This window comes from Cotesia typhae, unplaced genomic scaffold, assembly GCF_013202065.1.
Source record: "Cotesia typhae breed Kobodo isofemale line unplaced genomic scaffold, CoteBio_Ctyphae scaffold_152, whole genome shotgun sequence".
NCBI lineage: Eukaryota > Metazoa > Arthropoda > Insecta > Hymenoptera > Braconidae > Cotesia > Cotesia typhae.
Window position 1 is genome coordinate 539,429 of NW_027423776.1, and position 25,683 is coordinate 565,111.

Consider the following 25,683-nt stretch of genomic DNA (forward strand, 5'->3'; position numbering starts at 1 on the left):
AGTCGAAAGCGTAACGTAATTTTGTTTGTGACTTCTCCATGCTATTATGTCACCAAACAGTCTAATAATGTATCCACTTAAAGAAGTTGAGTCATCATTGTCTCTAAAACTCGCATCGGAAAAAGCTTCTAGTTCATCTGAGTTTCCTGTGTATTTTAGGCTTGAATTTACAGTACCCTTTAAGTACCTCAGAATTCTTTTAACATCTTTCCAGTCATCCTCGTTGGCATCTAATTGTTTTCTAGCTAAATAATGTACAGCAAAAGCAATATCTGGTCTAGTTCCATTTGCTAAGTACATAAGACTTCCAATTGCCTCTCTGTATGGAGCTTTTCTAGTTATTGATGATTGTTCACATTTGAATGATACTGATTCTTTTAGTTTTCTTCTTTTGCATCTATTTTCAGTTTGTCTAGTAATCATTGGAGTGTTTTGAGGATTACAATCTGTCATCTTGAATCTATCTAAAATGCTTTCAATATAATTACTTTGCTTTAATACAATGTATTTCTCTTGTCTATTTCTCTCTATTTCAATTCCAAGAAACTTCCTGGGTTCACCAAGAATTTTCATCTCAAAATTCTTGCATAAGTGATTTCCAACTTCATCTAATTTTGTTTTATCATTACTAGCGGCTAAAATGTCATCTACATAAATTAGCAACACAACTATGATTCCATTTTTCCTCCAAGTATACAAACATGGTTCGTGTAAATCGTTTTCGAGACCAATTTCTTTTGCCACTTGATTAAATCTAATGTTCCACTTCTTTGGACTTACTTTTAATCCATACAAAGATTTCTTTAATTTGAGTATCTTTGTTTGTTTTGTCTTTTCATCTACATCTAGACTTTCGGGTATTTTCATATAAATATCTTCATCTAATTTTCCATAAAGGAATGCTGTTTTCACATCGTATTGACAAATTTCTAGATCATATTTATTTACTATTGAGAGTAATGCTCGTATGAGTGATAGTCTAGACACTGGCGAGTATGTATCTTTTAAGTCATAGTCATTTTTGTCTTTGAAACCTCGACACACTAGTCGTGCTTTATAAAGTACATCTTTATTTACTTCTACTTTCCTTTTAAATACCCATCTTGAATCAATGATGTTTAATTTTCTTTCCGTTTTGCTTGCTTCTTCCAACTCTACGAATTCCCAGACGTCATTTTTAGTTATAGAATTCGGTTCATCCTTGATAGCTCTCATCCATTGACATCTTTCACTTGAATTGCTTGCCTCATCATAGTTGATTGGTTCTTTGTTTATCGAAGTGATTAGACAATTTATCAGTTCTTGTTCATCCTTCTTTGATTGATCTTCTGACGCATTGACGCTTCTTACAAAGCTTATGTCTTCAATTAATTTTCTATCTTTATCCTTTTCAGATTCTAATTTTCTTTTTATCTCACCTCTAGTACATGGTCTAATTTCTTCTGATGAATTCTTCTTTTCATTTAAGTGTTTAACATCTAGTGGATTTTTGCGGGGTCTTCCTCTTTTTCTTTGTTCTGGTTTCTCCTTTTCTTCGTTGATTTGCTCTTTTAGATTATTTAGTATATATTCGTTTGACTTCCAACTAATTTCATCTTCAGTTTCTTCTATTTGTTTATTCTTATATACATATTTGTACACTAATTTTTCATTAAATCTAACATGTCTTGATTCTAGAAATTTTCTTGTATTTGGATGCCATAATAAGTATCCTGTGGGTCTATATCCCACCATGACTGCTTTGATTGCTCTCTCGCTGAACTTGTGCTCTGGTTTTGGAATTCTAATATATCCAATACATCCAAATCTTTTAATTTTGTCAAAATGACAATTTTCGTTTTTGTTAAACTTCATCAGTGGTACGTTGTAATCTATAGATTTGTGTGGTGTTCGGTTGTATGAATGCACTGCTGCATCTACTGCTAACTCCCACATACTCTTAGGTAAACCAGAATCTAGCATATAGGTTCTGACTTTTCTTTGTAGCGTAGCGTTGAATAGTTCTGATACTCCATTGTGTTCAGGAGTGTATGGCGGAGTTAATTCCAATTCTATCTTTTCTTTTCTTAAGACATCTAAAAATTTTCCACCAGTAAACTCTGTTCCTTGATCCGATCTAACGTAGCATACTTTTTCATCTTTACCAAGTAGATTTCTTGTAGATATGAGAAACTTCTCTAATGTTTCTCCTGATTCATCTTCAGTCTTTACTGCATATGCTCTAGCTAATCTAGAATAATCATCTATGTACACATTAATAAATCTTTTGTGTCCTGGGTATGAGGTTGGTTTTATCGGACCCATCGTGTCTGTATGTATTATTTGTAATTGTCTTGATGCTCTTTGTCTAATTTCTTTAAATGGTAATTTTTGCATTTTTGACATAATACATATTTCACAGTCTAAAATAGAATCATCAAAATTAATCTTCTCTAATTTATTATATACTTTCTGCAATTTCTTGAGATAGTTCAATGAAGCATGACCAAGTCTTAAATGCCATAGCATAGCTTCATTTATTTTACTTGAATCTGTTGTTCCTTGCTCTAATAGATTTGATATAAATAACTCTTCTAAATTCTTAATGTTCTCAATATCGTCTAACTTAATTGTATTTCTAGTTATTAAACTAGAATCCCAATTAAATACGTCCTTTTTTGAATTTTCAATGTGTTGTTTCATTTCTGGAGATGTTATATCTTCTTCTTTCCTTCTAGTTGAAGAATCCTTTAACTCTTCATTTTCTGATTCTCCCTCCCTTCTTTGCAAATCTATTTCTACTTCATTTGTGTTATAGTCCTGGATCATCACAGCTTTACAGCGATAGGCGTTATATCCCCAGTCTGATTCATCTTCATTGCCTATGTAGTTCTTGACATTGAAGTTCAATATCCAGTTGGGCTTTTCATATGTTCCTTCTAGTATTACTTCTTCTAGATTTTCACTAAATACTCGTAACAATTTATCATCTAAATAAATCTTAAATCCTTTATCTACTAATTTTCTTAATGATAAAAAATTATCTGATACATCTTTAGCACTAATAACATTTGATAATTTGATAATCTTGTTATCTTGATTCGTATAAAGCAAAAGATCACCTTTTCCATCTATTAAAATATCAGCCGATTTATTCTTATTGGCACTCTTAATTACTTTATTTTCATATTTTTCAAAATTACTTAATATTAAGCTATTCTTTACGATATGATCTGTTGCTCCTGAATCAGCAATAAATTTAATGTCGTCTATTAAAACTTCATTTAATTGTTTCTTACCTTGTTTTTCATCAGTCGTTCTTTTTGCACTAATGCCATCCCGTTTAAATGCATTTTGTGCTAAGTACTGATTATTCTTATTATAGTTTCTATCACGTCTATCATTCTTATATGGTTTAGAATTCACATTATGTCTAACTCTATGAGTTCCCTGTCTGTCTAGTTTACCTCTAAATTTGATATTATTATTATTTATAATCTTACTTTTGATTCTGCCATCCTTGCATTCTGAATCCTTATGAGACCTTATCTCCTGGCAGTAGTAACAGAACCATAGATCTTTCGATAGAGGACAATTTTCAATTTTATGACCGGGCTTGGCGTATCTGTGGCAGTTCTTCTTGCGGTCCACCTTGGCTGTTTGAGCCTTGATCGTCTCCTCCCCGTCGTTGGTCTTCCTTTCGGCTTCTAACTGTAGGATAAAAGATTTCATTTCATTTATTGTCATCTCTTTTGAATGAGACCTTTTGATGAAATCAGCAGACATTAATTGAGGATTCATTGGGGTTATGGCCTGATAAAACGCAGCTTTAATTTCTTGCTCAGTTAGTTGTTCCCCATCTCCGCAAGATTCATATTCTCTAATGATCTAGTCAAATCTTTCACAGAAATCATTGACCTTTTCATTCTTTCTCATCTTAATTGAATACAGTCTTTTTCTAACAGAGCTTGAAGTAAGATTTATCTGTTCTTTTCTACAAGCTTTGATTCTCTTTAAGACTTCTACAGGTTCAGAAATATCGAGAATTTTCTTGTGATAATCTTCATCTAAATGATTAATAATAATATCTCTAACCAGACATTTTCTTTTATGAATTATTGAATTTGGTAAATTATTTTCATTACTATTATTTTCATCTATTATATCTAATAAATCACAACTAGTTAGTTCTGATTTTAAATAATCAAGCCAAATATTATAGTTTGATTTTTGAGTTAACTTGTATTCTCTTCTGATGTTAATCTTATTTTGATTTAATATTAATGCATCTTTAACCAAATTCAATTCTTTAGTAATGTTGTTATTTCCATTTGTAACGTCTAACTGTGTTCTATTCGGGATATTAGGAACTATATGTGAATCTTTTACCTTCGTTGCTTCTATTTTAGCCTTTTCCCGATCTAGCTCAGCTCTGCGTCCATCTACCGTCATCTTAAGAGCTTTGACCAGTTCGTGAGTGATTTCTTCTAATCTTTTTGCAGCTCTACCGAGTGTTGCTGCCATCTTGCGAGTCTGTTTGTTGGACTCGACCATCAGCATCTTCATGTCTTCCATTTCTTTGTTGCCAATCATCACCATCTTTTCACAGCTGACAATCTTAGCTTTGGGATTTTCGGTCTTGTTTAAAATACCTTCGTCTTTACCTGTAAACATATAATCTTAATTAGTATCTGGAATTTTGTTAACATCTAAGCATCTTAATGTCTAAATAGGCCTCCTCTAATTATTCTTAAACACTTTTATGCTTCTTAGAGTGTATCTTCTAGTTTAGTTTACAGCTTCTAAATTATTCTATAGTCAATACTTACTTGTCGACTGGTCTGGTTTGACAGGTGTTGAGAAATTATTCATCTTAACCTGTAACTCTTGTTCCTCTTTGTTCTCATCAGTTATTTTTGATGGTCCTGCGTTGTTTTTATCTGTCAAATGAATCAATCCCTTGTGGAATTGTGACAGACTATGGAGGGTATCCATATTTTTCTCAATTTTGATTTTTAATGTTGGATCTTGTCCAACATTCTCTAAATCAGATGATGTTTTCTCAAAACTTCCGTCGCTGTCATAGTCAACCAGTTGAGCCTTTTCTTCCGACTCTGACATCTATTTCGGATTTTATGAAACAGAATTTAAATTTAATTAATTATACATTTAATTAGCAATTTATCATCTAATTAATAATTTTTCATCTATCTTTTATTATTAATATTCTAAAATTCTATTCGTCTAATACCAGATACTCTTCATAATTAATTCTGTTTCGTGCTTTTAAATTAAAATGAACGCACTGCAATTCATTTCAATTTGAAACGCAAGATTGATTATCTACACAGCACGACCTCGAGTATGCACACCTATTCCAACGTACAGTTTCACGCACGGCAATGAAACAACGTTGAAGGCGGTTGATCACGTACACACTCGGGATACATTATGCAAACAAAACAACCTCACAAACTATAAGATACTTGATACCGAACGCAAGCATCACATGTCTCAAGTTACCGAAATATTTCTGATATGTATTTTATATTGATCAATATTTATGACATGTCCAAATACTTTTTTATTTTATTTCAAAATTTATTATGATTCATAATCAAATCCAAAATCTAGTTTAAATCATCTTAAAGCATCGTAATCTAAGGTGTAATACACGTGATTTTTATATGTTATTATTATTATTATTATGACGCCGTTATCCGACATCTTGAAATTTTTCGCGCCTACCGGCTTCACTGATTATTTCATCATAAAACAAAAGACAATCTGCTCAATGTTAATCTCTTTGTCACAGTCTAATATACTGAAAATTATTTTCAGAAATCTATGAATTTATTTAATGAAGCAAATAAATATTTGTCAATTTTTTTTTTAAGTTGTCTAATTAGTTGTCTGTTAATACGCATTTATTGCGTTCTGTCTTTTATGTGCATGCATGACTCACTCATCTATTCATTTCGTCTTATCTTCTTACTTAATTTTTTCTATATTTTATTCTCTGAATTAACGTTTATAAATACTCTTACCTTATAATAAATCACTTCCACAAACTTTATTATATTTTTTAATAAAATCACAAACGCTGTGGTAGCGTGCACTGGGCCTCAATAATCTGTGAGGAAGTGAATTAAATATAAGCCAATATTTGTGTTTAATAATCTAATTAAATCTTTATTTAAACTTCTAAAATATAATTAAATAATCTTGTAATAATATAACGTAGAATGTAGGGATAATAATTAATATAGTAAGGCACGTGTTAGCACGTAATACCGCCGAGTACAGAGCACGAGAGAAGATAAAAGAATGTAGGGAAGAGGAGTCGTATGCGCCGTCAAGCGGCGCGTAGATCGCCGCCAACTCACTAGCGATAATAATAATAAGCTTAAGCTGGCTTGGGTAAATCTCGACTTCTTAACAAAAATAAATTGAGAAGAGGTAAAGTAGACCGAGTGCAAACCACGGTCCATTTCTTTCCCACAGAGTAATAATTGATATCTTGACGAATAAAATTATGATCTAACTTTCTTATTGAGGATGAAGTCCTAGTTGTAGTTGGCTTCCTTTGTCGCGTCACTACTCCGGGGTTCGGTCCTTCTCGATTTCCGTTGCACTACGTCTGGCGGTCACACTACTTCTCCCTTTTCCACTGCACTGCTCACCTATTTTAACCCAAAACTACCCCCTCCTATTCTCCCTTTTGGCCCGAAGATCGAGACGCGCCAGTGCTATGTCGAATAGTTATCGATATCCGGTGACTTATCGATTTAGGGTAATTTTACCCTGTTACACGTTTATGCGGTCTGCGTCAATGTTATCTTCTGAAACGGTCATTCGTTAGCCATTCTCATCTAATTGATGAAATTTCCGTAACCCCGATTAATTACAAAAGTGTGATTACTTTTTGAGCTCGAGGCTAGGTGTCAAATTTTAGATGCACTCCTCGTAAAAATTTAAGAGCGGATAAAATTTCTCAACTTCTCGGTGATTTTTGATAGGCTGTATTTTAGTAAATATAGTTGTAGGAGAGAAAAAAATTACCTTAAAACTGGAATATTCTTCTTAAGTAAGTAGATTTTCATCTTTCAAAAAGTGGTTATTTGGATCGATTAATTCTTAACTTCAAACTGGACAGCTTAATCGAGTCAAATAAATATTGTGTCTTCATTGAAATGAGATCTTGAATTAATCAATAAACAATCTTAGAACAATAAACGAAAAGTTTGAATCAAGTATTATTAATGATTTTTTTACATTGTACAACAGTATCAGAACTGCACTATTACAATATTCGGATCACTTTTACTGCGTTCAAACTTTTTTCCTGCATTCGAATTTTTATAATAACTGCGTATTTTTTTTGCGGCTGTGGACCGACTTGTGCGTCCTGTACTGCATTTACCCTATTCTTCACCTCTTTGTAATGGCTGTTGGAATAGTGACATGGGGAAACCACAGAGAAAACCCATGCCAGTACAAGTCGGCTCCGGGAGCGACCCCCGACAGTTGGCGTTGGAACTATTCAATCAAATGTCGGGGCTCGAACCCTCGCCTCACGACATGATGGACGAACGAACTAATAATATAATGACTTACCCCCCTCGGCCATCCTGCCGCTCAAGTTTGAATCAAGTCTTAGAAGTACGTCAACTCACGATGCAGTTTTTTCAATGAAGATTGAGAATTCAAAAAAATTTTAAGATTAAAGAGCACAAAATTTTCCTCTACAAAGTCAAACTCGGTAGTTTCTTAGACTAGCTCAAGAGACCTTAGGACTCGAGTAAAAAATTAATTGTACATGTTATTAAAAACCTAGTAACATTCCAAACAATTCGATTGAACAGAAATCTTTAAAAATGTTATTCATTCGTACTATAAAAAACATGCATTTTAATTTCAGCCACTTGAAATGGCGGACAATGACGATGGCAAACACGTAGAAGATGATTTCCAATGCATTGTCTATTTTTGGCAAGGACGAGACGCTGGAAATATGGGATGGCTAACATTTACTTTTAGGTACTCTTTAATTCTATTAATTTAACGAAAGTTTTGTACGATCTAACGGGCAAATTTGCAGTTTAAAATTTAATTTTTTTGAATATTCTAAAATTCGAAATATACATTTTTTTTTTTTTTTTATTAGTTATTATTTAGAGTCGGTTTTAACTGCTGTGGTCATATCGCCGACTTTAACTGTTGGAAGTGGTACGTTTGGCCTTTTTTGGATTGTGAAAATCATAATTCTACGCAGCAAGGGTCGAATATCAGCCAAGATGGTTTCTAAGACCAGCTTGGGATTCGAACCCACGCCTGGCCGGTGAGCCAGTCCGAGAAATATACATTTATATATTTTCTTTTTACATTTAACAGCCGGTCACATACAATAAAATTTTATATCTTAACCTAGACGAAAAAAATAAACAAAATGATTCATTTCAAAAAGATAATTAATACAAATCTTTAATTCGAGAAAAGTGATTGCTTGTAATTACAAATGTTTGCGGGTCTTAAACATATGAGAAAAGTATTTGATTATTAATAATGAATCACTCAATGGGTCAGTTAGTCAGTAAATCTGTCATTACACAGATTTCCGTATCACCCGTGAGGTACGTGTAGTGAGATGCCTTCCCATTATTTTACACGGCGAGTCCCCAGTAGGCCTGAACCATGTAAAAATTACCAATATGAAAAAAAAGATATATTTTGAAAACTTTGTACTTAAAAAAAATTTTTTTGAAGTGAAACTTCTTTACGGAGGGTAAAATTGAACGATTTGAGGCGGAAAAGGGAAAGTAGCGCTAGAGGAAAAGCATTGTATAGCAAGCCGAGCAAGCCTTATATATTTTAAAGAGTGGGGAGAGTTAACGAGAGTCAAGTAGAGTAGACGAGTGCAGTGCGCGTGCGTCGTAATTCCACCAAGTTATATATTAGGGTGTGCCACAATGTAACTTCCTTGATGGACCTTATAAAATTGGAATTTTCAGTTCCGCTTTTGAAATCATCTGTGTTTAGGCCTTTCCTAAGATATTTTGGGGTAAGACGATAAATTTGATTTTCATAGAATTTTTTAGCAGGAGGTTTAATTGGGCACTTCCGGCGAAAATTTGAATTTTCAGCGGAAGTGCCCTAATAAGCTCCAGTTAAAAAATTCTATGAAAATCAAATTTATCGTCTTACCCCAAAATATCTTAGGAAAGGCCTAAACACAGCTGATTTCAAAAGCGGAACTGAAAATTCCAATTTTATAAGGTCCATCAGGGAAGTTACATTTTGGCACACCCTAATATATATATATTCTATACTTCTGAGGCTGTGCTCAGAAGTATAGAAAAACTATTTCTTCAAGCTCAGAGAGTTTATACTCATACACAAATTGTATTTTCGAGCTCGAAGAACTCATAAACGTCATAAGGGCAATTTTAAGCGCCTAGGTATGAAATTAGCGGGAAGTTGCAGTAATTAGATAGATGGAAACGGAATTAAATATCTATAAGAAATTTTCTTTATTTTCTATTTAATTCATATTTGCTCTCTTAATTGACTTTGTCTTAATAATGTAACTTTTGTTTCTAGCATGCAGAAAAAATTCAAAACATTATTTGGAGAGAAGTTAGAAGTTGTCCGAACGCATCAACAACAAGAGAATTTGAAATTCATGGCTCATTTCAAGAAAAGGTTTGTGATTCACCAAGGAAAACGAAATCAATTAAAAGTGCAGTCATCTAATCGAGTAGAATTTTTTCATCTTAGAAGTAATGGCAGTGCTTTATGTACTCGATTAATCCAAGTTGAGCCTGACGCCAGCTTATTGAATTCAGCTTTTTGGTAATTCTAAAAACCTATTCATCTATTGATGTCATCTAAATAGTGACTAAGTTCAGTCCATGATACATTACGTCATTTTATACATAAGCCCAGTAAATTAATTATCCCGCTTGATCCGTACACTCCTCACACAATCAATAATACAAAAATAATCTGGAAAATTGTTACTTCTGCTGCAACATCACTGGAACTTCTCACTGTTTTTCAGAACAAAACACTAAAATACTTTACCCATTACTGAAGTTGGGAACTTTTCACGTTGGGAAAAATTAGGTTTATTCGAATGAAAAAGAGTTGAAATTTGTGTAACTGTATATGGGGCATTCCACGTCAAATCGGACGGTTTTCAAAATTTTAGTTTTAGATTTTCTCAATGTTTTTATATTTTTTAATGCCCATGAAAAACTTATCCTCCTAAATTTTGAGATTTTTTTAATCACCGGTTCAAAAGATATCGAATTTTGGAAAAAACTGCTCTTTTCCTGGTTTTTTATTTATAACTTCTTAAAAAACGATTCAAATAGAAAAAATTCAAAATACTTAATGTGCTTTTAGAAAAAATTAGAAAAACAGTTGACCCTGAAGACCATCCCTGCAACTTCCCGCTACTTTCAAAATTAAGCGCTCGAAATTGCACTTAATATGTTTTTGAGCTCTTCGAAATCAAAAATCTAATTTTCGTATAGTTTTGCGCTCTCCGAGCTCAAAAAGTTGATAGGAATTTAATAAATCTCTATTTTTTTAATTTTCAAACCGCAATAACTTTTGAATGAATGAATCGATTTTCACGCGGTTAGCGGCACTCGACGCAGTTTTTTGAATTGTACGATATACCTCCAAACACAAATTGATTAGACCAGAAATTTCGGGGTAATCCGAAAAAAACACTTGTCGATTTTTTTTGTCAACGATAACTCACGAGCGAATCAACCGATTTTGACCGGCTTAGTGGTAATCGACGTGGTTTTTTTATGTTCAAAGCTAGTTAGTTTTTGGAATTGATCGGTCAAGCAGTTTTAAAATTATTAAGAAAAAAAACAACATTTGAAAACATTTTTTTTCTTAGTTTTTTTAAGATTTCTGAAAATCTACCGGTCTGAATCGGTCCAAATCATATTCAAAATCTAAGTTCAGTTAAGCCCTTTCGATTGGCGTCAACCGCGATAGAATCAGTCAAACCGTTCAAAAGTTATGAGAGGTTTACACACACACACACACACACACACACACACACACACACACACACACACACACACACACATATTGACAACATGGGGGGGGTAGTCATGGAAGCTCTCTGTGACCTTCAAACGTCGAGATCTGATGAAAACTCGATTTTTGCAAAACAGGGTGTGTATTGTCGCAAACTCTCCACTAAGGAGAATTTCCGTAATTCTTCTATATGTAGTTGATTGGTTGGGAATTGGTTCAGGATCTATCTATTTAAAACAAAAGACTCGGTGTTGGGGTGAATAATTATGATTAATTTATTCCCCAATGGGAGAAAACTCTAGCAATTGCTAGAGAAAAACTCCTCGAAGATAAATATAATTAAGAAATATATGAGTGTATATGTGTATTGATATGAATGTATATAACAATGGCACTGGTGTGCAATGAGGGGTGAGAGTTGATCTCAGCCGCCGTTAGGTTATTGTGGTTAACCGTCAACCGTTAATATCTCAGTAGAGATATAAGATGTAATTGTGTTCAGAAAGGATCGTGTGTTTGTAATCGGAAGAGAATTGACTGTGTGTTTGGAATGGTCTGAAATGACCAGTAGGTTCAAGTACTGAATTTGATCGCTGGGATCGAATCTTTGATCGCTGGGATCAAGTTGTGTTATGAATTTGATCGCTGGGATCGAGTCCTTGATCGCTGGGATCAAGTCGTGTTATGAATTTGATCGCTGGGATCAAGTTGTTGATCGCTGGGATCAAGCTGTATTGTGATCCGAGAGGATCTGATTTATTTTTGATTTAAATGATTTGAATAATTTGTTTAAATTAGTAGTTGAATATAATTCTCTATTTGACGCGAGAATTTACTATTTACTTCAATTATTTTCTAAATAACTCGACAATTATTAAATATATTAAATTATTAACGCACTTTGTTTCTTGAAAATCTTGATTTGATTTTAATAAATAAAACGATTAAAATTAGTTAAATAAGGCACATCAAGTTAGGCACATCAAGGCACATGAAGTTAATTTAATAATGACGACTGAATAAATTCAATTAATAATTACAAAATATAATTAAATGACACTAATTTCAATTATAATCAATTATTATAAACGGAATTGAAGATATTAATAAATATTTAAGCTGAATTGAAGATTCTTAACAAACTTTGAACAATGATAATTTATTGCGTCTAATTTATCACGCGACTACAGACAATGGCCGCGATGCTAAACACTAAGTACGACGTACTTTTTATTAGCGTCTTAATTATTTGACCACGAATTTATGTTAAGTTTGAAAATAATGCACAAATGTCGAGTTAATGAATTTAATTAGGTATGAGAAATGATATTTAATTGATAATTAATTACGTTAGCAAATAATAAAACACAATGGAATAATTTCTAAGTCAGAGAGAACGCAGGTATATTGCACTAGTCACAAGTTCCAGTACAACTGCCGCATCATGGCGTCCCCACCGGCCTGGTGCCCCGGGCTCGCCGGTCTTCTTCCCGCTAAGTCATGGGGCGCATGTGCAGCCGCCATTTCACGTCGCGTTCATAAGAACGATAATAGAAATTATCATGAGAATGACCCATGTTAGATATTAAGTATAGGTGTTTAAAGTTTGAGTATACTCATGAGAGCGCTCTAGTCAATCTCCTTTGTACCGACATCAAACAGGGTGAGTACAATAACTTCCCGATTTTTGAAAATCTGCGATTTTTAGCGGGAAGTTAAAATTGAGAAAATCTAAAATTAAAATTTTGAAAACCGTTCAATATGTCGCGGAATATCCCAAATAGTATAGAGTGTGCCAAAATTCAATTTCCGTGAAGAACCTTTTAAAATTTAAACTTTGAATTCTGCTTTCAACAAGAGCTTCAGTTGAGCATTTCCTGAGATATTTTGGGTTAAGACGTTCGTATTTGATTTCCATCGAGTTTTTAACAGGAGCTTTGTTTGGGCGATTCCGTTGTGGTGATATCTCACGGCCGGAAGTACCCAAACAAAGCTCCTATTAATAATTCTATGAAAATCAAATACGAAGGTCTCAACCAAAAATATCTCACGAAATTCCTAAACACAGCTCCTGTTAGAAGCGGAACTAAAAATTTCAATTTCAAAAAGTTCTTCGCGAAAATCAAATTTTTGGCTCACCTTACTATATACATTTTTGAGCGTTTCACGTTTGATGACAGCAGGAGGTCATAAGAGTGGCTTGGAGAGTTGATCTCCTAGTTTCTTGATGGTTTTATTAAGAATGTTTGAGGCGTAGCGGATTTCCTTACAAAAACAAAATCATTCCATACAAATTGTTCGGAGCAACTACTTTCAATTTATATAATGTATTACACAACACTTCGATAGTTATAACTTCCATCATTTTTCATACAAATCTTGTACGTGTTATTTTGTTAGTAACTAATATTATTTGTATTATTTATTTGCAGTTATATTCTTAATGTTCCATTCACTAATGATGATAAAACTGGAATAGTTTACGTATGGATTGGATCGAAATCGGATTCTGAAGAAGCTCATTTAATTGAAGAAATAGCTCGAGAAATGTTCAAGAATGTAGAGTATCATTCAAAAAATTTTTTTTTTCACCACTTTAAAATTTAAAATATTGAACAATATTGTTTTTCTCTATCTATAGCCCTGGATAAGTCTTCAAGTCTTAAGTGAAGGTGAAGAACCAGACAACTTTTTTTGGGTTGCTTTAGGTGGCAAAAAATCTTATGATACTGACGATGATTATATGCGTTACACCCGGCTATTCCGGTGTTCTAATGAAAAAGGATATTTTATGATTAGTGAAAAATGTTCAGATTTTTGTCAGGTCAGTAATTGTGGATACAATAGTCATTGAATTCACAGGTATGCATAATTTTTAGATTATTGATATAAATTTATTTTTGATTAAAGGATGATTTAGCTGACGATGATATCATGATACTGGATAATGGTGAACAAGTTTTTCTTTGGTTGGGTGCCCATTGCTCAGAAGTAGAAATAAAACTAGCTTATAAATCTGCTCAGGTAAATTTGACATATTTTTTTTTTCATTCAATTTCCCACTAAGAGAATTGAGAATTTTCTAAAATTGAGGTTATTGAAATTTTGAACGTGGTTGGCATCATTCTAAAGGTCTTGACTGAACTTAGATTTGCAATGCTATTTGGATCGATTCGGATCGGAAAATCCCAAGAAATCTCAAATAAAATACGAAAAACAATTTTCTCAAATGTGGTTTTTTTGGAAAAACTTTTAATCGGCTTTATCGATCAATTCGAAAAAAAGTTAGCTCTTAACATAAAAAAACCATGTAAATTGTGACCGAACCAGTCAAAATAGCTTGATTTGCTCGTGAAAACTGTTAATGAAAAAAACCGAAAAAAATGGTTTTTGAACAACTCCGAAATTTTTTTTATGTTACTACAACATTTCTTCTCGGATCGTTTAGAAAACAAGGAATCGATTGCTGCAAACCGCATCGGAGTTGTTGGATTTGCTCGGGGATTAAAAATTTTTCTAACTTCCCGCTAAGAAAATCAATGATTTTTAAAAAATCGGGAAGCTATTGGTTTCACCCCGTTTTGAAAAAATCGAGTTTTCATCAGATCTCGACGTTTTGAGGTCCTAGGAAGCTTCCCTGACTATTCCTGAAAGGGTGTCACTCCGTCTGTGTGTGTGTATGTATGTATGCGCGCGCGCGCGCGCGCGCTTGTGTGTGTGTGTGTGTGTAAGTATCTGACCCGCTTATAACTTTTGAACGGCTCGACCGAATCGAACAAAACTAGTGGCGTTCTAAAGAGTTTCATCAAACTTAGATTTCCTGGAAATTTGAACTGATTCGGACCGATAGATTTTGAGAAAAATCAAAAAAACCCCAAAAAATTACGAAAAATTTTATTTTTAAATGTGGTTTTTTTGGAATAACTTTTGAACGACTTTTTCGATTAACTCCAAAATCTAATGAGCTTTGAACCTTGAAAAACCACATCGAATGTCGTTTTGAAAATCACAATCGGTTGATTCGTGCGTGAGTTATCGTTGTGGAAAGAAGACCAAAAAAAGTATTTTTTCGGAATTACTTCGAAATTCCTAGATCGATCAATTCGAACTTAAAAGTTTTTTATGGGGCCTTAAACACCGCGTCGATCGCCGCCAAGAACGTGAGAATCGGTGCATTCAGTCAAAAGTTATTGCAATTTGAAAATTCAAAAATAGTGTTTTATTAAATCTCTATCAGACTTTTGAGCTCAAAAGCCTAGAAAAGCTATCTCTTTGAGCTCGGAGAGCTCAAAATGACACGAAAATTATATTTTTGAGCTCGAAGAGCTCAAAAACGTAATAAGTGCAATTTTGAACGCTTAAGTATGGAATTACTGGGAAATTTCAGGTATGGCCTTTAGAGTCAACCGTTTTTTAACTTCCCGCTAAGAAAATCAATGATTTTCAAAAAATCGGAAAGTTATTGGTTTTATCCCGTTTTGAAAAAATCGAGCTTTCAACAAATCTCGATGTTTTGAGGCCCTAGGAAGCTTCCCTGACTCCCCCTAAGAGGGTGTCACTATGTCTGTATATATAGCTCAAAATGACCCGAAAATTGTATTTTTGAGCTCGAAAAGCTCATAAACATAATAAGTACAATTTTGAGCGCTTAAATATGGAACCAGCGGGAAGTTGCAGGGATGGCCTGTATGGTCAACCGTTTTCCTAATTTTTTAATTTCAAAAAAGTGTTTTTTTAAATAACTTCAAAATGTTTTGTTAAATCGTTTGGTCGGTAACAAATGTTTTTTTGTGCTTAATAAACTGTGTCGGAGGGTGCAAAGTCCCATCGATAATGATTGATTCGATCGGAAGATATTGTAACAAAAAATTAAAAAAAAACCATTTTTCCAATAGCCACTAGATTTTCGAATTCGAAAAAGTAGAGAAGCTATGTTTTTAGGCTCGAGGAGCTCAAAATTTTAGAATAAATAACATACCGAGCGTTTTGAACTCGTACGTAGCTGAAAGTTACAAGGATGTCCGGCAGGGTCGACTGTTTTCCGGATTTTTTTTTAGAAAAATGATTAGATTAGATTAGATTAGAGTAGAAGGATAGTAAGATCTTGAAAGCTTTATTCTTCGATAACGTTGGTTCTTCTTTAATTTCTACGAAAAAATGGTTACGAACTAGTCTATTGTTGAGTATCCTGAGAAATCTTAAAAAAGCTGCGAAAAAAATTTTTTTAAGAATTTGAAGAACTGCGTCGAATGCTGCCAACTTCTTGAAAATCGTTTCATTATCAATTGTGTTTTATTTAACTTCTATCAGACTTCTAAACTCAGAGAGCTCAAAACTACACGAAAATTATATTTTTGAGCTCGAAGAGTTAAAAAACGTAATAAGTGCAATTTTGAGCGCTTAATTACGAAAGTAGTGGGAAGTTGCAGGGATGGCCTTCAGGGTCGACCGTTTTCCTATTGTTTTTTAAATAATTATCTCTATATTTTTCTGAGTATTTTAGAAAAAATTATTGCAATTTTCTCCATGAGCATTAGAACTCGTAAACAAATGGTCTCATATTTCCTTGCCGACTGGACTATATCCCCATAGTGATGGTCAAATTAGCTTCCTTAGACCTTACAGCGTAGAGATTTATCTGATGAAAACTTGATTTTCAACAATCGACGTTGAACCAATAGATTCCTGATTTTTTGAAAATCATATTTTTATCACGAGTTCAAAATCGTTATTGATTTCAATTTACATTCATAACGTCGTATTTATCTCTGAATTAAGGAAATTTTTTTTCTATTATTTCAGGTTTACATTCAACACTTACGGGTAACGCAGCCAGAAAAACCCCGAAAATTGTTTCTAACTGCCAAAGGAAAAGAATCTCGTCGCTTTACAAAATGCTTTCACGGTTGGAGTTCTTATAAAAAATCACTGCTGTAATAAAAATTGAAATTTGGATGGAGCTGCATGTTGCCCAATATTGTCAACTTCGTCTTTTAAAACAATACATCCAATATTTAACGATACACAAAAAATAATCATATAAAAGTGTAATAATTATTATAATGATTCAGTTGAGAATAAAACAATTATTTTTACTAACCCAATATATATCGATCTTTAAGTGTCTAATAAGTTGAAAGTGTTAACAAATCAATGTTGTTTTGGGACTAAATCGAGTATCTATTTCTAAACGACTTTGTTGATTTATAGTTAAATGAATAAAAAAATGTACTAATTTGACATTTTAAAAATACAAATACATATTAAATAATTAATATAATTTTTTTTTTTTTTTTCATTAATGAACTTAAGTACTTCGATGTTGATGCTGGGGTTATCGTCTAGATCAGTGATTTGTAGTCTCTCAGTCGGAATGTTTTCGAATTTCTTAATGCTTCGACGTTCTCAGAAGCCTCCTTTGGTTGTTACTTTAGTTGTCAAGGAGACTTTTTTTTCGTTGTCGGTGTTGGTTCTTGTTGGAAGTAGTTTGTTGACTTCTGGCAGGCCTGATGTTTTTTCATCGATTGTTTTCAGCTGGATTACGACTGGTTTTTCGTCTTTTCTGCTGGCCTAGCGAGGTTCGGATAGAAATCGGCGGGTAGTTTTCTGTATACCCTGTGAGAAAGTCTGATAGATCTAAATAAAAAAACGATATTCGATGGGATGTAATCATTAACTATTGTGTTTTTGAAACAGCAAGTCCGAATACATACAGATTGACAGGAAAACTATAATTTCATCGGATTCTATCTGGTTCACATTCAACAAATTGGATTATATCAGCATTTTTCTTTGATTATTAGTTCAAATTTTAATACTAAAATTTACGGATAAATTTAATAAGATTAAACCAGCAAATTGTTCAGTTTTTCACACCGTTTTTAACATCGGGAAAACTAATAAAAAATATAACAAAAGATTGACTGGAAAAGTTCCAATGTATTGTTTTCATCAAGTAATAACTGGTACAGACATATTCTCGCCGTTTTGAAACCACACTAAATCCACCATGGCTTGACCGTGGATCCTTCGTGGTTTCGTAACATTTCACTATGATGGTTCCACTGTGGTTCCATCGTGGTTTAAATGTGGATTCACCATGGTTCCATTGTGGATCCACTGCGGATTCACCGTAGTTCACCGAGTAAAAAGATTTTATTTTATATATATATATATATATATATATATATATATATATATATATATATATATATATATATATATATATATATATGTCAGAGAGGCATGAGTTATTGTTGGGGATTCGGTATTTTGTGATTCACTCATTTTTATTATTACAATTAATTAATATTCACAATTACAAAAAGATCAATTATTACGAATGAGTAGATAAACTCGTACAAGGTTAAGTTAATTCAGGCCGCAAACAATATTAATAATATCTTGCGATTGACCGAGACTTAGGAAATAACGAATTCGCGATCACCAGGACGTCTGTTCGATCTCGATCTCAAAGCAAGAATGTCTTTTCAAAAACTATTCTCAAATAGTCTGCCTGCTGCACATTTCTCTTTTCCTTATTAATTTTATGATACCCCTATCGTCCTGGGATCCCGACTACGTTGACAACCATGTGCCTACCTAGGTCTAAGCCTACCGCAATAAAACATTTTAGTTATATCTTATTTTACAAAATATTAAAGTAACAATACATTTCTTAAAATAACTAAAAAATAGAAATATTCTAAAGAATATTCTCATCGCTTCGTCAGAAAATACTCCACTGTACTTTACTCTCCGACACGGCCATTCTGACAATCACACGCCCTCGGGTGTATCTAAAACATTGAGTTACAGTGGTATTTTAGTTTTTGATCTTGACTGACCTCGCTTATCATAAAACATTTTACAATCGCTAAACTACATAAGAAAATTTCAGAAGTCCTTTCCAGTAACAGAAATCCATTAATCATTTATTATACTAAGGAGTTAACGTATAGTACTCAAGAGATCGAAATCCGTCAATCATTATTCCTTATCATCCAATCATCAAACATGATTTCATTTTTTCTCCACCAATAGACCTTTGCACTATCTCTAGGCTACCCTGTATGCCACATACAGTATCCAACACATCTTGTAGTTGCCACAACTACCTGCCGTCACATCATCAGCTGCCCATCGCACCCTGATCAAACTAACATTAGCCACTAATTTAGTTTGCAGTTGCGACTACACACTGATGCATGTGCGTGATCAAAAATACAAAAACAATTCAGGTCCACGACCTACAGCCATCAGTGCGCCACGTCATTGGTGGTCTCTCTTTCTACCAAAGTCCCTATTTCAGGACCCGCATCAACAGTCTCTCCTGCACAATTTTCATTGTCCGAGCAGACATCCAACTCAATAGGAATATGATTCTCAGGCATTTCTCTCAACTTATCATGACTATACTTAAAACTCCTATTATTACTCAAAGATTTTAGTTTGTATCGATCATTATCAAGTAATTCTGTTACCACAAATGGACCTCTAAATTTTCTGTCAAGTTTCGTCTGATTACGTTCTTCATTTCTAATTAAAACATGATCTCCGATTTTAAATCTATTGACTTTAGCTTTATTTTTATCGAATCTAATTTTCTCATAATTAGCATTCTCTTCTATACTATCGATCACTCGTTGTCTTACATTAGAGATATCAATTTCTTTTTCGTTGTCATCAACTAACAATCCATAAGGTCTTGCTTTCTTACCGATTAATAATTCTAACGCACTAGATTTGGTAACACGATTCAGGGTTGAATTTAAAGCTAACTGGACTTCACCAATGGCCTCTTGCCATGGGCGATTATTAGATTCAACAGTAGTGAACATATTTTTTAGCGTACTCATCACACGCTCTACTTGACCATTTGCCCGACTAGTACCTGTAGCTATTAAATGCAAAATAATATTTAAAGATTCACAAAAACCTTTAAAGTCTTTTCCAGTAAAACATCTACCTTGATCGGCAATCACACGAGCTGCGACTCCAAAAATAAATATTGCAGCCTTTAAAGCTTTGATAACACTATGACTGTCAATTTTGCGAGTATGATGTAAATAGACATATTTGGTAAAACCATCAACAATAACAATAACGTATTCTTTGGTATTATTTTTACCACTCAATTTACCTGTAATATCTATATGCACAGTATGCCAAGGTATGCGGGTCTTGGGGATGGGATGCAACTCAGCTTGAATTTTACCTGAGTGGGTTTTAGAGAGTTTACAAGTAATACAACTGTCAAAAAATTTACGTACATATTTAGACCTACCCTCAAATCAGTAATATTCATAAACTTTATTGAGTGTTTTATCCCAACCCAAGTGCATCACAGACTCATGTACGTGGTTAATAACGGACCACCGAAAAGCTCGAGGTACGATCGGCAAACAGATGGTTTCACCTTTTCTTTGTATTTTTCGGTAAAGCGTACCGGCTCTAATCTCGTAAGATTTTGAGAGGTCTTCCGATAGCTCATCATTTTGTAATTTAGTGACTATTTCCGAAATTTCTGAATCACGCCGTTGTTCGGCAAGGAGCCAATCAATTGATATTTCCGCGAGTTTTACACGTTTCTCTTCAATTTTATTAACTTGTTTTGACAAATCAGGCAAAGGATTTCGAGAGAAGAAATCCGCGTGAGCCATGTATTTGCCTTCTCTATAAACTATATTGAATTGAAAAGCTTGTAAATAAGCCCACCGTCTATGTACTCTATCGTTAAGGTCAATCTTATTTTGGGAAGACTTTAAAGAATTGCAATCAGTCACAACGGTAAATTGTCGTCCGTGCAAGTAATGCCGAAAGTGTTTTATTGATTTAACAACAGCCATAGTTTCAAGTTCATAGGAATGATACCTGGACTCGGCTGGACTTGTTCTTTTACTAAAATATTCAATAACTTTATTTTTACCATCTACTTTATGCATAAGTATTGCTCCGTACCCATCGGAACTGGCATCGGTATGCAGTTCTATGGGATAATCCGGGTCAAAAATAATTAAAACGGGTTCATTGGTTAAAATACGAATTACTTCTTGTCGAACATTTTCATGTCCCTCAGTCCATTCAATATATTTTTTACCTGAGGTGAGTGCATATAAAGGTTTCATAATTTGTGAAAATCTCGGGACAAATCGTCGGAAGTAAGACGCAAGGCCAATAAACTGTCTAAGCTGGGTAACTGTCCGAGGAGCGGGTAACAACGTTAAAGAATTTATTTTACGAGGGTTTGGACGAACTTCCCCATCTTTAATTTCATACCCGAGATATGAAACAGATGTTTTAAGGAAAGAACATTTTGAAAAATTAAATGAGAATCCCGCATCTATAAGAATTTTTAATACCATTCGAAGTCTTTCAAACGCTTCCTCTATTGTATCCGCAATTACTAATACATCGTCTAGGTAAACTACAACGTAAGTATACGCGAGCTCACCTAGTGCTTTTAAAATTGCTCTTTGGAAAACAGAAGGAGCGTTTTTAAGCCCAAATGGCATTGTTAAAAATTCAAATTGGCCATCAGGAGTGACAAATGCCGTACGTTCTATAGATTCTGGATGTATGGGAATCTGATGGAAACCGCTGGCCATATCTAAACTAATATAAAATTTAGCTTTTCTAAGTCGCGGTATCTGATCTAAAATAAGCGGCAAAGGAAATTTATCTGCTATCGTGTTTTTATTTAATTCACGATAATCAACGCATAAGCGATCTGATCCATATTTTTTCTTAACTAGTAAAATAGGGCTAGCAAACGGTGAATTACTAGGACGAATAACATTCGCTTCAAGCAATTCATTAATTCTTTTTCTAACTATTTGTTTCTCTTCTACACTAAGTCTGTATGGCCTTCTCTGTACCGTAATGCTCGGATCAATTAAACGTATTTCAAGTTCACCACCGTTAACGTGAGTACGAGGGAAGCCCGTGATAAAAGAACTTTCATATTCTTTTAATATTGAAACTAATCTTATTTTATCGTCTTTATCAACATCGGTATCAACGGTATCAAAATTGATGATTTCAACTTTACTACATTCATTTATGACTTTAGATTTACCGATATTAAAATTAAGTTGGGAAATATTTACTTCAAATCCCAAGCTTAAAATTTCTCGACCAATTAAAATATTTTCGTTCAAATATTCATCCGGGACAACGTGAAAAAGAATCTCTAATGTAAACGAATTCATAATAACGGTAGACAAAATTTGCAAATTACAATTTACTGCAACATTTCCGATACCCTTTAAAATTACTAATTCGTTGACTCTTCTTCCCGAGAACTTGAGAGCAATCGATTCTTTTATTAGTGAGCATTCCGCTCCCGAATCAAAACAATATGGAAACGACTCACCAAGATGGTTCAGAATACCCGTAGGAGCTGCTACTGTGCACAGATTTACACGACGTTCGACGCCACCGTTGTCCTTGTTGTTTCCTGGACCGCTACGACCGCTGCCTGAAGCCGTACAGTTTGGCGCAATATGGCCAGCTGCTCCGCATTTGAAACACGTCACAGGACGCGATGACGAGGGTGATCCTTGGCTGCCACGATAATTACTGCTTTGCTCTACGTGTTTCTTCTTAAATTTAGGACACTCAAACTTCTTGTGACCTATTTCTTCACAAAAATGGCACTTCACTGATACCGCTGGCTTGAAACGCTTTGAATCCGGTGCAGAAGAGTTATCTGACGCTGACACGGGTCTTTTTCGAGTGTAGGAAAAGCCTCGCATTTCACTCAAAAAGTCAACTTCCGTTTTGATGTCGGTAATCAATGCCACGCGCTCCACCCGATTGTCAAGGAGAGTCAATCGCGCAAGCACAACCGCATTGATAATTTCGTCGACCAATAAAGACCTCCAGCGAGCCTTCAGCGATGATCGAAGTCGAATGCCGAATGCACCAACACTTTCATCCTTGGTTGGTAACTCCTGGTGAAGTTTCAGCACGACCGCTGTCGCAGTTTCCTGTCCACCAAAACGTGACACGAAAAGTTCTTTTAATTGCGACCACTGTATACCCGGAATTGCTGCTTGAGACAGCCACTGAGCCGCTGAGCCTTCCAAAGCTTTACTAAGCGCCGATATCAATCCGCTTCCTTGGAGAGGGTTTTCCAATAGGCACAATTCTGTTGCTGAACACCATGCAACAGGATCCGATCCCGCACTCTCTGGATTGAACCGCGGTAAAGAAACATTATTCTTTGTCAAAGACGGCTTCGGTAAAAAATTCTTCATAAGCTCGAAAAATGTATTCCACTGATCGGGTGCTGGACCAAATGGAGACGATCCCACTTCTGATGTCAGAGAGGCATGAGTTATTGTTGGGGATTCGGTATTTTGTGATTCACTCATTTTTATTATTACAATTAATTAATATTCACAATTACAAAAAGATCAATTATTACGAATGAGTAGATAAACTCGTACAACGTTAAGTTAATTCAGGCCGCAAACAATATTAATAATATCTTGCGATTGACCGAGACTTAGGAAATAACGTATTCGCGATCACCAGGACGTCTGTTCGATCTCGATCTCAAAGCAAGAATGTCTTTTCAAAAACTATTCTCAAATAGTCTGCCTGCTGCACATTTCTCTTTTCCTTATTAATTTTATGATACCCCTATCATCCTGGGATCCCGACTACGTTAACAACCATGTGCCTACCTAGGTCTAAGCCTACCGCAATAAAACATTTTAGTTATATCTTATTTTACAAAATATTAAAGTAACAATACATTTCTTAAAATAACTAAAAAAATAGAAATATTCTAAAGAATATTCTCATCGCTTCGTCAGAAAATACTCCACTGTACTTTACTCTACGACATATATATATATATATATATATATATATATATATATATATATTGTGACATGGGAAATTTTTCCCATTAAATTTCATTATAGAGATTATTTTTTTTTAAGCATTAATTAGTCTATAGTGTTAGCCAGGCTGACGGAATGCTGAGATTCGACGTGCCCGTGTGGCCCTAAGTGGGTTCTGGTCAGAATGCGATGCTCGAGGTAAATAAAATAAGCCGAACCGCGCCAAATAATCAAATTTAGTATGGATGGATGCGTCCGAAAAATTTACTATGTAAACTAAGAATGTGTGAGAGAGAGAGCGAATGATAAAAGCGACCGGGCGAACCCGCAGTTCAGTTCACCAGGGAGACATCTGGGAGGGACAACGATCAACGAGGGAAACCCGGAATCGGAATGGACGAATAACAGTACGAGGAAGCAACGAGAGCACACCAGGGCTCGATTAGAAGACGATCTGTTAATTTTTCCGTACGTGAAATACTTACAGAACACACATCCTTAGACGAATCACAATTAAATCAAAACTGTGAAGGTTCTATAAATAAAAACAGGCAAAGTAAAAAAATATCATGGATAAAGTTGATATAGATAAAAAACTAAAAAACATCTATTATGATCCTATAAGACCAAAAAGTTTTTCAGGTGCTAAAAATATTTTAAAATACTCTACTGAAAACAAATCAGAGATATCCCGAGATGATGTTAAGGAATGGTTAAATAAACAAGAAACTTTTACAAAACACCGTATGAACAGGAAACGTTTTATTAGAAGGACCTATAATGTTGAATCAATAAATGATGTCTGTGAAGCTGATTTACGTAGTGTCTCTATGTATAACAACGGTTATAAATATATATTAATGGTGATCGATGTGTTGAGTAAGTAAGCGTGGGCTGAGCCTCTAATAAATAAAACTAGTCTAAGTGTCTCAAGCGTTCCAAAAAATCTTAAGTAGAAGTAAAAAAAGAATACCCCGCTTAGTGCAGACAGATAGCGGAAAGGAGTTTCTTGGAGAGACTTTTCAAGAGTTTTTGAGAAACAAAGGAATATTGTTTAGAACAGTACGCAACCCTGACGTCAAAGCAGCTATTGTAGAACGTCTAAATAGAACGATAAAGGAGAGAATTTGGCGTTATTGTACGTATTCCCGCACAAAAAAGTATTTAGACATATTACAAAAAGTTATTTTCGCTTACAATCACACAACACATACTGGTATCAAAATGGCGCCGGTCAATGTTAACAATATTACAGCTCAAATAGCTTTTAATAACCTTAAAAAACGTTACAAAAATGAGAAGCGCTCTGAATTCCTGAAAAACCGTAAGCTTAAATACGCTGTTGGTGACTTGGTACGTATCAGTAAAGCAAAGGCAGCGTTTACGAAAGGATATAAGAGTGGCTGGAGTAGCGAAGTTTTTAAAGTATCAAGTATTTCCGATTATCGCCAACCACCGGTTTATATATTAATCGATCTTCAAAACGAACCAATCAACGGCATATTTTATGAAGAGGAATTATCTAAGGTTGAATAAATGTCTTTAGAAAGAGATAATTTTTACTTAGTGCTACCTAGCAATAGCAGCATGAAATACTTCCTGGACAATACAACTACTCATTTTATAACGCGTTTACCCTATCCTTTAGAACTTAATGGATGGTGAGATATTGCTTTGGTGGAAATCCAGACGCCGATGACAATCTTACATATTCCTAAAGATTTCACGAAAGTTACATTAACTGCCGAATATGTAGCTACAGAAGATAATAATAAAATAATTGATA

The 25,683-nt window shown here is 34.3% G+C and overlaps 3 protein-coding genes across 11 annotated transcripts in view; 1 reads left to right on the forward strand and 2 right to left on the reverse strand.

Annotated features, from left to right (window-relative positions):
• Nucleotides 1-17,147, forward strand: part of Flii (FLII actin remodeling protein) — a 198,619-nt gene extending 181,472 nt beyond the window's left edge. For 5 of the 9 annotated variants that reach the window (XM_074256235.1, XM_074256234.1, XM_074256233.1 and 2 more), the window contains 6 exons: nucleotides 7,901-8,019; nucleotides 9,580-9,831; nucleotides 13,476-13,602; nucleotides 13,685-13,867; nucleotides 13,954-14,067; nucleotides 16,846-17,147. In XM_074256235.1, the coding sequence (XP_074112336.1) occupies nucleotides 7,901-8,019; nucleotides 9,580-9,831; nucleotides 13,476-13,602; nucleotides 13,685-13,867; nucleotides 13,954-14,067; nucleotides 16,846-16,980 (930 nt within the window). In that variant the 3' untranslated portion in view covers nucleotides 16,981-17,147. Of the gene's footprint in view, nucleotides 1-7,900; nucleotides 8,020-9,579; nucleotides 9,832-13,475; nucleotides 13,603-13,684; nucleotides 13,868-13,953; nucleotides 14,068-16,845 lie in introns of those variants that run through there. The other 4 variants (XM_074256236.1, XM_074256237.1, XM_074256241.1 and 1 more) reach the window with 4 other exon arrangements.
• Nucleotides 3,587-7,893, reverse strand: LOC141536031 (uncharacterized). The gene is made up of 2 exons (XM_074256244.1): nucleotides 4,809-7,893; nucleotides 3,587-4,643 (listed from the first exon to the last, which is right to left on the reverse strand). Exons 1-2 carry the CDS (start codon nucleotides 5,098-5,100, stop codon nucleotides 3,868-3,870), a joined length of 1,068 nt encoding a protein of 355 aa, XP_074112345.1. The 5' UTR covers nucleotides 5,101-7,893; the 3' UTR covers nucleotides 3,587-3,867.
• Nucleotides 17,148-18,644: 1,497 nt separating the features above from the next.
• On the reverse strand, nucleotides 18,645-23,420 carry LOC141535879 (uncharacterized). Its single transcript, XM_074256043.1, has 2 exons — nucleotides 22,418-23,420; nucleotides 18,645-18,842 (listed from the first exon to the last, which is right to left on the reverse strand). The coding sequence occupies exons 1-2, from the start codon at nucleotides 23,418-23,420 to the stop codon at nucleotides 18,823-18,825; spliced, it is 1,023 nt and encodes a 340-aa protein (XP_074112144.1). The 3' UTR covers nucleotides 18,645-18,822.
• Between the last annotated feature and the right edge of the window lie 2,263 nt (nucleotides 23,421-25,683).